Raw genomic sequence first — 15,819 nt, 5'->3', positions numbered from 1 at the left:
TGCTGCAGTAGCACAAGTTGGAAGAACAGATCCTCGTTTTCTACCTGGGGACCCTACAGCCCTCTGAACTCAGTATCAAGTTCACTTTGTTTTTGATTTCCAGCATCTGTAGTTCTTTCAGTTTTTATGAATGACAGGGTTGTGTATACATGCCAAAAACTCTGTGATTGGTTCTCGGGTAACTAAGCAGCTTGGAACAGGGGACAAGTTACAGAGAAAGGGGACTGTTTCATTCTTTCCCAGCTCAGGAGCAGTCACTCTGTTCTCTGCAGTGAAAACTGACTATTAACCTGAAGAAAACCAGGTTAAGTGATGGAAGGTGTCACCAACATTGCTAGCTCAGCCATATCCTGCTCAGTGACGCCCAGTTTCAGTTGTCTTTCTTACAGCAGCTGTTGTAACCTGTGACTTGGAACCGATAAGTGAGAGGCTTTCCTTATAAAGCTACGTTGTGTCTCTTACCCACCAGTGGAACATCCAGAGGGAGATGACTGAAAGCAGCGTGCTAGCTAGCAAACAGACTACCCCAGTGAGGTGGGGGAGACACAGACTGTCCCAGTAAGGGGAGTGGGGGAGGGGGTGGACACACAGACTGTCCCACTGAGGGAAAGGGGGGGGAACACAGACTGTCCCAGTGAGGGGAGGGGGTTGGTAAGCACAGTGCCCCATTGAGTGGGGGGAGGGTCTAGAGAGAGGGGGGGTCAGTTTTTTTTAAACACAACAGAATCTCAGGCCTTTACGAAGCAGTTAGTCAGAATTCTCTAGGGTGAGTGCTGTAACTGCATGTATCCAGGCAGATTACGTTCCTGGGCTGACCATTATGTTGGATCATGGCACTGTTGTGTTTAGTTTGAGCAGTTTTCTGTTCCACCTTTCTCTGTCCATGGTGGATACTAACAGGCTCTTTGTTACAGACACGAATCTCGGTTTGGAGATTAGCGTTCACTGCCCATGTCACACCTTCCATGCCAATGGTGTCATCTCCAATGAACACGAGGTCCTAGACGTCAAGTTCAAGGGTAAGAGGTTGGAGACTTTAATTTCTGCCTTGATCATTCCCTGTTCATAAATCCCCTATCATTCACTTCCTCAGGTCTGTAATCCTCGTGTTCATCTCCAATCACCAACATGTCAATCAATTTTCCCAGGTTTGAGAGACATTGAGCAAAGGTAGGATCGATGGATATGGAGTGTCGGTGGGATTGAGAGATATGCGCTGATGGAGAGATAAAGGGGAATGGAGGGATAGTGAGATTGAGGGAATGGACTGATGGAGGGATGGAGAGGTAGAGGGAGATAGAGTGATGGCAGGACTGAGGGAGAGGGAGTACGGTGGGTGTACAAACTGACACAGTTTTATCTGACTGAGCTGACTTGATTGTGGTCTCAATTCTACATTCCTGCCTTTCCTGATAACCTTCTAGCCCTTGCTGGAATCATAAATTTACCCTCCTCTGCCTTAAAAAAAATTCCAATACTCGGCTTCCTCTCTTTTCAGAGAGCGCTCCCAAAAAACACATGAACCTGTCAGAGAAAAAAGATCACCTCATTCCCATTTTAAATGGGTGAGCCCTGATTTTTAAACTCTTATCCCTTGTTCTTCATCCTCCCAGAGCCAACATCCCTCCCACATCCACCCGGTCCAGTCCGCTCAGGAGATGTTTGAAATTAATCACCTCGTACTTTTCGGGTTTTCACTGCTCTGCAGAAAACAATCCTAGTTGCTCCCCATTCACCGACCTCTGTCATCCCTGCTCCGATACTGGGAAATGCTCCTTTGCTTCCTCTCCAGGCTGCCATGTCCTTCCTAAATTGTGGAGTCTCAGGTTCCAGACGGTGCTGTAGTGTCCTGAGAGCAGTCAGGGTTGAGAGGAAATCCAACAGATGCATTAGCAAGAACATAATCTCCTGGTTAAAAGGCTGATACCCTCATCAGAGCAGACCCACGCTGATTAGGAAGTTCTCCTCTACATATTCTAGGAATTTTTTATCCTCTTGGGGATAAAAATTAGGGGAGGAGAACAGTAATTAGAAAGTGATGTTATCCTGCATCAATGCTGTCCTATTCCCTCTGTCCTGAACACATGGTAACCCTGAGTCCAGTTCCTCTTCTGTTGTCAGATTGTTGACAGTCTTCCTCTGCAGAAACCATCCTTCCTCCTCATGAGTGCTGAGATAGTCATAGAAACATCGAAAATAGCTACAGGAGTAGGCCATTCGGCCTTTCGAGCCAGCACCACCATTCAATATGATCATGGCTGATCATGCAATCTCAGTGTCTCGTTCCCACTCTCTCTCTATACCCCTGATCCCTTTCACCCTAGGGGCCCAATACAGCTCCCTCTTGAATCTATCTAATGAACCAACCCCAACAGCTTCCTGTGGGAGAGAACTCTCTGAGTGAAGAAGTTCTTCCTCGTCTCAGTCCTGAATGGCCTACCCCTTATCCTTAGACTGAGACCCCGTCTAGACTTCCCCAACATCGGGTACATTCTTCCCACATCTAGCCTGTCCAATCTCATCAGGCTTTGATATGTTTCTGTGAGATTCCATCCCCATTCTTCTAAATGCCAGTGAGTACAAGCCCAGCCCAGTTGATCCAGTCTTTCCCCATCTGTCAGTTCTGCCATCCCAGGAGTCAGTCTGGTCAACCTTCGCTGGACTCCCTCAGGAGCAAGGACGTCCTTCCTCAGACTCAGAGACCGAACCTACACACAATCCTGAAGGTGTGGCCTCACCAAGGCCCTGTGTAACTGCAACAAGACCTCCTTACTCCGATATTCTCATCCTCTTGCTATGAAGGAGAACATGCCATTAGCTGTCCTCACTGCCTGCTGCACCTGCCTGCCAACCTTCAGCAACTGTCCCACCATGACACCCAGGTCTCGCTACAACTCATCTTCTCCTAAACTGCCATCATTCACAAAATAATCTGCCTTCCATTTTTGTGATCAAAATGGATGACCTCACATTTATCCACATTATATTACATTTACCAAGTATCTGCCCATTCAGCCAGTCTGTCCAAGTCACCCTGCAGCCTCTTAGCATCCTCCCCACAGCCCCCACTGCCACCCAGCTTAGTGTCACTGCAAATGGGGAGAAACTGCATTCAGCTCCTTCATCCAAATCATTCAGGTATATCGTATACAGCTGGGGTCCCAGCACTGAACCCTGCGGTACCCCATCATCACTGTCACTCTGAAAAGGACCCGTTTATTCCAATTCTCTGCTTCCTGTCTGCCAGCCAGTTCTCTATCCACATCAATACATTACCTTCGATACTATGAACTTTAATTTTCCGTACTAATCTCTTGTGTGGAACCTTGTCAAAAGCCTTTGAAAATCCAGAAAGACAACTCTACTGATTTGTCCTTGTCCACTTGACTGGTCACATCCTTAAAAGATTTGTCAGGCATGATTTGCCTTTCGTGAATCCATGCTGATTGGGACTGCCTTACAAATGCTTAGTAATTACATCCTTAATGATTGACTGCAGCATTGTCCCCACGCTGATGTCAGGCTCACCAGTCAATAATTTCCCATTTTCTCTCTCGCTGCTTTTTTAAAGAGTGGAGTTACATTAACCACCCTCCAGTCCATTGGAACTCTTCCAGAGTCTACAGAATGCTGGAAAATGGTCACCAATGAATGCATCGCCTATTTCTAAGGCCACTTCCTTAAATATTTTGGGATGCAGAGCGTTAGGCCCTGGGACTTGTCAGGTTTTAATCCTTTGAAATTCATAGAACATAGAACATTACAGTGCAGTACTGGCCCTTTGGACCTCGATGTTGTGCCAATCTGAAGGCCATCTAACCAACACTATTGCATTTTCATTCATATGTTCATCCAATGACCATTTAAATGCCCTCGAAAGTTGGTGAGTCTACTACTGTTGCAGGCAGGGCATTCCACACCCCTATTATTCTCTGAGTAAAGAAACTATCTCTGACATCTGTCCTATATCCATCACCTCTCAATTTAAAGCTATGTCCCCTTGTGCTAGCCAACACCATCCGAGGAAAAAGGCTCTCACTGCCCTATCTAACCCTCTGATTATCTCATTTGTCTCAATTTCGTCATCTCTTAACCTTCTTCTCTCTTATGAAAACAGCTTCAACTCTTTCAGCCTTTCCTCATAAGACCTTCCCTCCATACCAGACAACATTTGAGTAAATCTCCTCTGAACCCTTTCCAAAGCTTCCTGTAATGTGGTGACCAGAACTGTATGTAATATTCCAAATGTGGCCGCACCAGAGTTTTGTACAGCTGCAGCATGACTTCTTGGCTCTGAAACTCAATCCCTCTACCAATAAAAGCTAACACACTGTACGCCTTCTTTACAACCCTATGAACCTGGTGCCAACTTTCAGGGACCTATGTACATGCACACCAAGATCTCTCTGCTCATCTACACCTCCAAGAACCTTACCATTAGCCCAGTACTCTGCATTTCTATTGCTCTTTCCAAAGTGAATCACCTCACACTTTTCCACATTAAACCCCATTTGCCACCTCTCAGCCCAGCTCTGCAGCTTATCTATGTTCCTCTGTAACCTGCAACATCCCTCGGCGCTGTCCACAACTCTACCGCAAACTTTAGTGCCATCCGCAAATTTACCAATCCATCCTTCTACACACTCATCCACATCATTCATAAAAATGACAAACAGCAGTGGCCCCAAAACACATCCTTGCGGTACACCACTAGTAACTGAATTCCAGGATGAACATTTCCCATCAACTACCACCCTCTGTCTTCTCTCAGCTAGCCAATTTCTGATCCAAACCACTAAATCCCCCTCAGTCCTATGCCTCCATATTTTGTGCAATAGCCTAACGTGGGGAACCTTATCAAACCCCTTACTGAAATCCATATACACCACATCAACCACTTTAACCTCATCCACCTGTTTGATCACTTTTTCAAAGAACTCAATAATGTTTGTGAGGCACAACCTACCCTTATCAAGACCATGTTGACAATCCCTAATCAAATTATTCCTCTCTAGATGATTATAAATCCTATTTCTTATAACCTTTTTCCACAATCGAAGTAAGGCTCACTGGTCTATAATTACCAGGGTCATCTCTACTCCCCTTCTTGAACAAGGGAACAACATCTGTATCCTCCAGCCTTCTGGCACTATTCCTGTAGACAATGATGACATAGAGATCAAACTCACAGGGCCAGCAATCCCCTCTCTGCCTTCCCAGAGAATCCTGATAAATCCCATCCGGCCCAGGGGACTTATCTATTTTCACACTTTCCAGAATTGCTAACACCTCCTCCTTATGCACCTCAATCCCATCTAGTCTAGTAGCCTGTATCTCAGTATTCTCCTCGACAACATTGTCTTTTTCCAGTGTGAATACTGACGAAAAGTATTCATTTAGCATTTGCCCTATCTCCTCAGACTCCAGGCACAATTTCCCCCTACTGTCCTTGGTCGGCCCTCATCTTACTCTCGTCATTCTTTTATTCCTTGATCCTATCTGCCAATGACTTCTCCCATCCCCTCCTGCTCTAAGTTCTCTCTTTAGGTCTTTCTTGGCTAACTTGTAACTCTTGAGTGCCCTAACTGAGCCTTCACACCTCATCCTAACATAAGTCTCTTTCTTCCTATTGATAAGAGATTCAACGTCTTTCATAATCCACACCTCCCTCGCTCGACCACTTCCTCCCTGCCTGACAGATACATACATATCAAGGACCTGCAGTAGCTGTTTCTTGAATAAGCTCCACATTTCAATGGTGCCTATCCCCTGCAGTTTCCTTCCCCATCCTATGCTTCATAAATCTTGCTTAATCACATCACAATTGCCTTTTCCCTAGCTATAACTCTTGCCCTGCGGTATATACCTATCCCTTTCCATCGCTAAAGTAAATATAACCAAATTGTTGTCACTATCACCAAAGTGCTCACCGACCTCACCTGGCTGGGTCCATTACCCAGTAGCAAATCAAATTGGTCTCGCCCCTTGTTGGCCTGTCTACAATATTGTGTTAGGAAACCCTCCTGCACACATTGGACAACAACTAACCCATCTAAAGTACTCAAACTATAGTATTTACAGTCAATATTTGGAAATTTAAAGTCCCCCATAACTGTTTCTTTGGCTCCTATCCAGAATCATCTTTGCAATCCTATCCCCTACATCTCTGGAACTATTCGGAGGCCTATAGAAAACTCCCAACAGGGTGACCTCTCCTTTCCTGTTTCTACCCTCAGCCCATACTGCCTCAAGACGGGTCCTCAAACATCCTTTCTGCCACTGTAATACAGTCATAGAACACAGAACATTACAGCGCAGTACAGGCCCTTCGACCCTCGATGTTGCGCCGACCTGTCATACCAATCTGAAGCCCATCTAACCTACACTATTCCATGTACATCCATATGTTTGTCCAATGACGACTTAAATGTACTTAAAGTTGGCGAATCTACTACCGATGCAGGCAAAGCATTCCATACCCTTACTACTCCCTGAGTAAAGAAACTACCTCTGACATCTGCCCTATATCTATCACCCCTCAATTTAAAGCTATGCCCCCTCGCGCTCACCATCACTCTGTCCACCCTATCTAACCCACTGATTGTCCTTGACTAAGAGTGCCACACCTCCCTCTCTTTTACCATCTTCTCTGTTCTTACTGAAACATCTAAATCCCAGAACCTGCAACAACCATTCCTGTCCCTGCTCTACCCATGTCTCTGAAATGGCCACAACATCGAAGTCCCAGGTACCAACCCATGCTGCAAGTTCACCACCTTATTCTGGATGCTGCTGGCGTTGAAGTAGACACACTTCAAACCACCTTCCTGCTTGCCGGTGCACTCTTGCAACCTTGAAACCATATTTTTGACCCCACTACAATCAACCTCCTGGACGCTGGAACTACACTTCAGGTTCCCACCCCCCTGCTGAATTAGTTTAAACCCTCCAAAAGAGCATTAGCAAATTTGCCCCCCAGGGTGTTGGATTTCCCCCCAGGTACCCCTCTGGTTCAGGTGATGACCATTCTGTCTGTGGGAGTCTCACATTGCCACAAAAGAGCTCCAATTATCCAGGAATCCAAAACCCTCCCTCCTGCTCCATCTCTGTAGCCATGTGTTCAACTCCGCGGTTTCCCTGTTCCTCACCTCACTGGCATGTGGCACGGGCAACAAACCAGAGATAAAAACTCTGTTTGTCCTAGCTCCAAGCTTCCACCCTAGCTCCCTGAATTTCTGCCTTAAATCCCCAGCTCTCTTCCTACTTGTGTCGTTGGTGCCTATGTGGACCATGACTTGGGGCTGCTCCCCCTCCCCCTCACGGATCCTGAAGACACAATCACGAACCCTGGCACCTGGGAGGCAACACACCAACTGGTGAGTCTCTCTCTCGTCCCCCCAGAACCTCCTGTCTGTCCCCCTAACTATGGAGTCCCCAATGACTAATCCTCTGCTCCTCTTCCCCCTTCCCTTCTGAACAACAGGGACAGACTCTGTGCCAGAGACCTGTGCCCCATTGCTTACCCCTGGTAAGTTGTTTCCCCACTCCAACAGTATCCAAAACAGTATACTTGTTGTTGAGGGGAACGGTCACAGGGGATCCCTGCACTGCCTGCCTGTTCCCTTTCCGTCCCCTGACTGTAACCCATCTACCTGAGGTGTGACTACCTCCCTGTAACTCCTCTCAATAACCCCCTCTGCCTCCCAAATGATCCGAAGTTCATCCCGCTCCAGTTCCCTAATGCAGTTTTCGAGGAGCTGGAGTTGGGTGACGTCCCGCAGATGCGATCAGCAGGGACACTACTGTTGAACCTTACCCCCCACATTCTGCGGGAGGAACATTCAACTGCCCTAACCTCCATTCCCATTGTTCTAAATTCCCAACGAGACTACTGAAAAATAAAGAATATATTTAAAAAATTATATTAGCAATCCGGCGCACAGAACAAGTTTTTATGGTTCAGGAAGGAGAATGGGTGGGAGGTAGTACCTAAGTAGTGTTTTGGGTAAAGCAATTGCCCAAATAAATTACTTCACTTACTCAGCAGTCCCACGTCTGCTCCTGCTCAGCGTGCGCTCCACCAATCGTGAAGTAAGTTTTTAAAGCACTCATTTCCCATCCCGTCAGCCTCCCTCTCTTTCCTCACTGCTCCTGAAGAAAATGGAGGCCTGACTCTCGAAGTAATTCCCTTTTAAGTGGGAAACCTACCTCCCAGCAGCCCCTGCTCCTCTCCTCCGCTCCCCTCACTGTTCCCAATGAAAGAAATTCCCCAATACCATTTCCTGACTAATAACAATTTCCTTCAGTTGCTCCTTCAACATTGACTCTCTGACCCTGAGCATTTCCTGAAGGCTATTTGTATTCTCCTTAGGGAAGGCAGACCCAAGGTATTTGTTCCCTTGGCTTGAATACCTCTACGGAACCACTCTCAATCCCACGCATAGTTCAGAGGTGTCCCCAGTGCACCATCTCTTCAACATGTCTTCATTTTGTCATAATATTGAAATAAATAAGCACTTGTAAGCTTGAATAAAAGTCTGGTTAGGCCTGACAGGACGGTCTCTTCCTTTTCCCAGAGGGAGATCTGTTGGGATCTGGTCTGCAATCGGGTGGAGAGTGAAATCCTAAAGCAGAGGCATTCTTTGATTTGCTTTATTATTGTCCCATGTACTGAGACAGAGTGAAAAATATTGTATAGTGTGCTATTCAAACAAATCATACCTGACATAAGTCCATCAGGGTAATAGAACAGAATGCAGAATATAGTGTTACAGCTACAGAGAAGGTGCAGAGAGAGAGCAGCTCTAATGTGTGAGAGATCCATTTATTAGTCTGATAACAGTGGGGAATATGCTGGTCCGTGTTTTCAAATTTTGATATCTTCTGCTTGGTGGAAGAGAGTATAACCGGGGTGAGAGGAGAAAGAAGCTGTTTATGTTAGCTACTTTCCCGAGGCAATGTTAAATATATTCCCAGAAAAGAACAGCAGTGTACCCGAACAGAAAAAAGTTGCAAGATAATGGGGCAAAGGATGAGGTACAGGACTAAGTGGTTCAGCCTTCTCAGAGAGAGCTAGCAGGCAGAATGGCGTCTTTGTGTTCTAGAAGATTCTCTCCTGAATGTGCTTTTTGTTTGTCTCCTGTACAGGGATTGATGACTATGAATTCTCAGACAGCGGGGACTTGGGCAGACTGACCAAGCGGAAGGAACCGAAGTTTGTGCACATGGGTCCAACAAACCCACACCTGATCCTCATGGTGTTACCCCCACACCGGCTGGACAGCAACCGGGAACACAGCCATCGCAAGAAACGGGCACTGGACACAGCTTATTGCTTCAGGTACTTCACAATGAAACCCTCACTCATTTGCTCAAATACTCTGGTCAAGAATCAATACTCCGTCTGATTGGTTCAAGTGTTACTGCAAAGAGTTAAGTCCTGAAGTGATTTGAGAAGAGTTATAGCACATCGTTTCAAAAGGTCAGCAGCGACTTGGAGACTACCTGGCCGAGGGATAAAAGTGCCACACTGTCGGAGGGTCAGTGCTGAGGGAGTGAGCACTGTCGGAGGGTCAGTGCTGAGGGAGTGCCACACTGTCAGAGGGGCAGTGTTGAGAGAGTGCCACACAGTCGGAGGGGCAGTGCTGAGGGAGTGCCACACTGTCAGAGGGGCAGTGCTGAGGGAGTGCTGCACTATCAGAGGGGCAGTGCTGAGGGAGTGCTGCACTGTCGGAGGGTCAGTGCTGAGGGAGTGGGCACTGTCGGAGGGTCAGTGCTGAGGGAGTGCCACTCTGTCAGAGGGTCAGTGCTGAGGGAGTGCCGCACTGTCGGAGGGTCAGTGCTGAGGGAGTGCCACACTGTCAGAGGGGCAGTGCTGAGGGAGCGCCGCTCTGTCGGAGGGTCAGTGCTGAGGGAGTGCCGCACTGTCGGAGGGTCAGTGCTGAGGGAGTGTCGCACTGTCAGAGGGGCAGTGCTAAGGGTGTGGCACTGTCAGAGGGGCAGTGCTGAGGGAGTGCCACACTGTCGGAGGGTCAGTGCTGAGGGAGTGCCACACTGTCAGAGGGTCAGTGCTGAGGGAGTGCCACACTGTCAGAGGGGCAGTGTTGAGAGAGTGCCACACAGTCGGAGGGGCAGTGCTGAGGGAGTGCCACACTGTCAGAGGGGCAGTGCTGAGGGAGTGCTGCACTGTCGGAGGGTCAGTGCTGAGGGAGTGCCACACTGTCAGAGGGTCAGTGCTGAGGGAGTGCCACACTGTCAGAGGGGCAGTGTTGAGAGAGTGCCACACAGTCGGAGGGGCAGTGCTGAGGGAGTGCCACATTGTCAGAGGGGCAGTGCTGAGGGAGTGCTGCACTGTTGGAAGGTCAGTGCTGAGGGAGTGTCACACTGTCGGAGGGTCAGTGCTGAGGGAGTGGGCACTGTCGGAGGGTCAGTGCTGAGGGAGTGCTGCACAGTTGGAGGGTCAGTGCTGAGGGAGCGCTGCACTGTCGGAGGGTCAGTGCTAGGGAGTACCGCACTGTCTCAGGGTCAGCGCTGACGGTGCGCCGCACTGTCAGAGGGTCAGTGCTGAGGGAGTGCTGCACTGTCAGAGGGTCAGTACTGAGGGAGCAGTAGCCTGTCAGAGGGTCACTTTGGGGCAATTCCCAACGGGCAATAATTGCTGGCCTCCCCAGTGACAATCTCCAGCGCATCAACCTAACACCAACAGTGATCTCCCACCCACCCAGGAGGACTACTCAGTCAATGGCCACGGGCTGCAGTTGGAGCCCAGTGCTGCTGGGACCATTCAGACCCACACCGGCCAACAAGTGCTTGACAGAGCTGGGGTTCCTGGTTCAGAGGCAGGGTCACTCTATTCTGCACCACAACTCCTCGCTGGCCCATTAACACAGAAACATGCCCCATAAACTGGTGGCCTGATTGGTTTTGTTTTTTTTCAGGAACGATGAAGATAATTGTTGTGTGCGGCCTCTCTACATCGATTTCAGACAGGACCTCAGATGGAAATGGATACATGAGCCCAAAGGATACTACGCCAATTTCTGCGCAGGTCCCTGCCCGTACCTACGCAGCACTGATACCCAGCACAGCACGGTAGGATCTCCTCCGTTACCTGTTAAAGGTAGTGCGTTGTCCTCACCCCACACTTCAACTTCCTTCCAACATTCATTGACGCCCAAAGAGTGGGCCCAGATAACTTGCTTCTGCACCAGAACAGTTCTGTCATTTCCTTTCCCATTTCCTGGTGACTCCTACATTCACTGACCCTTCCCCCAGTTTCTGAAAACGGAGTTGTACATTATAACAATGTGGAGTCGAAGTGAGGAAGCAGGATATTGGGCAGGGCATGTGGGATATTGGGCAGGGCGTGTGGGATATTGGGCAGGGCATGTGGGATATTGGACAGGGTGTGTGGGATATTGGGCAGGGCGTGTGGGATATTGGACAGGGTGTGTGGGATATGGGACTTGGCGTGTGGGATATTGGACTTGGCGTGTGAGATATTGGACCGGGTATTTGGATTATTGGACAGGGCTTGTGGGATTTTAGACAAGATGAGTGGGATATTGGACAAGACATGTGGGATATTGGACTGGGCGTGTGGGCTATTGGACTGGGCGAGTGCAATATTGGACTGGGCGAGTGGGATATTGGACTGGGCGTGTGGGATATTGGACTGGGCGTGTGGGATATTGGACTAGGTGTGTGGGATTTTGGATAGGGCGTATGGGATATTGGGCAGGGCGTGTGGGATATTGGACTGGGCGTGTGGGATATTGGACTGGGCGAGTGGGATATTGGACTGGGCGTGTGGGATATTGGACTGGGCGTGTGGGATATTGGACTAGGTGTGTGGGATTTTGGATAGGGCGTGTGGGATATTGGGCAGGGCATGTGGGATATTGGGCAGGGCGTGTGGGATATTGGACTGGGCAAGTGGGATATTGGACGAGGCATGTGGGATATTGGACTGGGCGTGTGGGATATTGGACGAGGCGTGTGCGATATTGGACTGGGCAAGTGGGATATTGGACTGGGAGAGTGGGATATTGGACTAGGTGTGTGGGATTTTGGATAGGGCGTGTGGGATATTTGGCAGGGCGTGTGGGATATTGGACAGGGCAAGTGGGATATTGGACTGGGCGTGTGGGATATTGGACAGGGTATTTGGAATATTGGACAGGGCTTGTGGGATATTAGACAAGACGAGTGGGATATTGGACAAGACATGTGGGATATATGACTGGGCGTGTGGGATATTGGATTGGGTGAGTGGGATATTGGACTGGGCGAGTGGGATATTGGGCTGGGCATGTGGGATATTGGACTGTGCGTGTGGTATATTGGACTGGGCATGTAGGATATTGGACTTGGCATATGGGTTATTGGACTGGGCATGTGGGATATTGGACTGGGCGAGTGGGATATTGGACTGTGCGTGTGGGATATGGGACTGTGCGTGTGGGATATGGGACTGTGCGAGTGGGATATGGGATGGGCGAGTGGGATATGGGATGGGTGAGTGGGATATGGGATTGGGCATTTGGGATATTTGGCTGGGCGTGCGGGATATTGGACTGGGCGTGTGGGATATTGGACAGGGCGTATGGCATATTGGACAGGGCGTATGGGATATTGGACTGTGCGAGTGGGATATGGGATGGGCGAGTGGGGTATGGGATGGGCGAGTAGGATATTGGACTGGGCAAGTGGGATATTTGACTGGCAAGTGGGATATTGGACTCGGTGAGTGGCATATTTGGCTGGGTGAGTGGGATATTGGACTGGGCATGAGGGATATTGGACTCGGCGAGTGAGATATTGGGCTGGGCGTGTGAAATATTGTACTGGGCGAGTGGGATATTGGACTGGCCGTGTGGGGTATTGGACTGGGCGTGTGGGGTATTGGACTGGGCGTGTGGGGTATTGGACTGGGCAAGTAGGATATTGGACAGGGTGTGTGAGATATTGGACTGGGCGAGTGAAATATTGGACAGGGCATGTGGGATATTGAACAAGACAAGTGGGATATATATGACTGGGCGAGTGGGATACTGGCCATGGCAAGTGGGATATTGGACTGGGCATGTGGGACATTGGACTGGGCGTATGGGATATTGGGCTGGGCATGTGGGATATTGAACTGGGCGTGTGGGATATCGGGCTGGGTATGTGGGATATTGGACTGGGCATGTGGGACATTGGACTGGGCGTGTGGGATATTGGGCTGGGCATGTGGGATATTGGACTGGGCGTGTGGGATATTGAACTGGGCGTGTGGGATATTGGGCTGGGCATGTGGGATATTGAACTGGGCATGTGGGATATTGGGCTGGGCATGTGGGATATTGGGCTGGGCGTGTGGGATATTGGGCAGGGCGTGTGGGATATTGGACTGGGTGTGTGGGATATTGGACTGTGCGTGTGGGCTATTGGACTGTGCGTGTGGGCTATTGGACTGGGTGAGTGGAATATTGGACTGGGCGTGTGGGATATTGGACTAGGTGTGTGGGATTTTGGACAGGGCGTGTGGGATATTGGGCAGGGCGTGTGAGATACTGGACAGGGTGTGTGGGATTTTGGACAGGGCGTGTGGGATATTGGACAAGACATGTGGGATATATGACTGGGCATATGGGATATTGGACAGGGCGAGTGGGATATCGGACTGGGCGAGTGGGATATTGGACTGTGCGTGTGTTATTTTGGACTGGGCGTGTAGGATATTGGACTGGGCATATGGATTATTGGACTGGGCGTGTGGGATACGGGACTGGGCGTGTGGGATATTGGACTGGGCGTGTGGGATATTGGACTGGGCGTGTGGGATATCGGACTTGGCGTGTGGGATATTGGACAGGGTGTGTGGGATATGGGACTTGGGGTGTGGGATATTGGACTGGGCGTGTATGATATTGGACTGGGCGTGTGGGATATTGGACTGGGCGAGTGGAATATTGGACAGGGCGAGTAGGATATTGGACTGGGCATGTGGGATATTGGGCTGGGCGTGTGGGATATTGGACTGGGCGTGTGGGATATTGGACTGGGCGAGTGGGATATTGGACTGGACGTGTGGGATATTGGACTGGGCGTGTGGGATTTAGGAGTGGGCGTGTGGGATATTGGACTGGGCGTGTGGGATATAGGAGTGGGCGTGTGGGATATTGGACTGGGCGTGTGGGATATAGGAGTGGGCGTGTGGGATATTGGACTGGGCGAATAGGATATTGGACAGGGCATGTGGGATATTGGACTGGGGCTGTGGGATATTGAACTGGGCGTGTGGGATATTGGAGTGGGCGTGTGGGATATTGGACTGGGCGAAAAGGATCTAGGACTGTGCGTGTGGGATATGGGACTGTGCGAGTGGGATATGGGATGGGTGAGTGGGATATGGGACTGGGCATTTGGGATATTTGGCTGGGCATGTGGGATATTGGACTGGGCGTCTGGGATATTGGACTGGGCGTATGGGATATTGGACTGGGCATGTGAGATATTGGACTGGGCGTGTGGGATATTGGACTGGGTGTGTGGGATATTGGACAGGGTGAGTGGGATATTGGACTGGGCGTGTGGAATATGGGACTGTGCATGTGGGATATGGGACTGGGCGAGTGGGATATGTGACTGGGCGTGTGGAATATTTGACTGGGTATGTGGGATATGGACTGGGCGATTGGGATATGGGACTGGGCATGTGGGATATTGAACTGGGCTTGTGGGATTTTGTACTGGGCGAGTGAGATATTGGACTGGGTGAGTGGGATATTGGACTAGACAAGTGGGATATTTGAGTGGGTGTGTGGGTATTGGATTGGGCTGTGAGATATATGACTGGGCGAGTGAGATATTGGACTGGGCGTGTGGGATATTGGACTGGGCGAATGGGATATTGGACTGGGCGTGCGGTATATTGGACTGGGCAGGTGGGATATTGGACAGGGTGAGTGGGATATTGGACAGGGCGAGTGGGATATTGGACTGGGCGTGGGGGATATTGGACAGGGATTGTGGGAAATTGGATGAGATGAGTGGGATATATGACTGGGCGTGTGGTATATTGGCCATGGCAAGTGGGATATTGGCCATGGCAAGTGGGATATTGGACTGGGTGAGAGGCATATTTGGCTGGGTGAGTGGGATATTGGACTGGGCATGAGGGATATTAGGCTGGGCGTGTGAAATATTGGACTGGGCGAGTGGGATATTGGACAGGGCATGTGGGGTATTGGACTGGGCGTGTGGGGTATTGGACTGGGCGTGTGGAGTATTGGACTGGGCAAGTAGGATATTGGACAGGGCATGTGGAATATTGGACTGGGCGAGTGAAATATTGGACAGGGCATGTGGGATATTGAACAAAACAAGTGGGATATATATGACTGGGCAAGTGGGATACTGGCCATGGCAAGTGGGATATTGGACTGGGCGAGTGGGATATTGGACTGGGCGAGTGGGATATTGGACTGGGCGAGTGGAATATTGGACTGGGCGAGTGGGATATTGGACTGGGCGAGTGAAATATTGGACTGGGCGTGTGGGATATTGGACTGGGCGAGTGGGATATTGGGCTGGGCGAGTGGAATATTGGACAGGGCGAGTGGGATATTGGACAGGGCAAGTGGGATATTAGACTGGACGTGTGGGGTATTGACCTGGGCATGTGGGATATTGGACTGGGCGTCTGGTGTATTGGACAGGGCGTGTGGGATATTGGACTGGGCATGTGGAATATTGGACTGGGTGTGTGGGATATTGGACAGGAGAGTGGGATATTTGACTGGGCGAGTGGAATATTGGACAGGGAGTGTGGGA

The 15,819-nt window shown here is 49.7% G+C and overlaps 1 protein-coding gene across 3 annotated transcripts in view; it reads left to right on the top strand.

Moving 5' to 3' along the window:
- Window positions 1-15,819, top strand: part of tgfb3 (transforming growth factor, beta 3) — a 72,544-nt gene that overhangs the window by 41,826 nt on the left and 14,899 nt on the right. For all 3 annotated transcript variants that reach the window (XR_009644947.1, XM_060828612.1, XM_060828610.1), the window contains exons 4-6: window positions 915-1,019; window positions 9,148-9,340; window positions 10,938-11,091. Coding sequence is in view for 2 of the 3 variants with exons in the window: in XM_060828612.1 (XP_060684595.1) it covers window positions 915-1,019; window positions 9,148-9,340; window positions 10,938-11,091 (452 nt within the window). In the remaining variant the exon portion in view is untranslated. The remainder of the gene's footprint in view (window positions 1-914; window positions 1,020-9,147; window positions 9,341-10,937; window positions 11,092-15,819) is intronic.

Source organism: Hemiscyllium ocellatum, chromosome 8 (assembly GCF_020745735.1).
Source record: "Hemiscyllium ocellatum isolate sHemOce1 chromosome 8, sHemOce1.pat.X.cur, whole genome shotgun sequence".
Lineage (NCBI taxonomy): Eukaryota > Metazoa > Chordata > Chondrichthyes > Orectolobiformes > Hemiscylliidae > Hemiscyllium > Hemiscyllium ocellatum.
The sequence above is the reverse complement of the archived record's forward strand: the minus strand, read 5'-3'. Positions and strand labels throughout refer to the sequence as shown.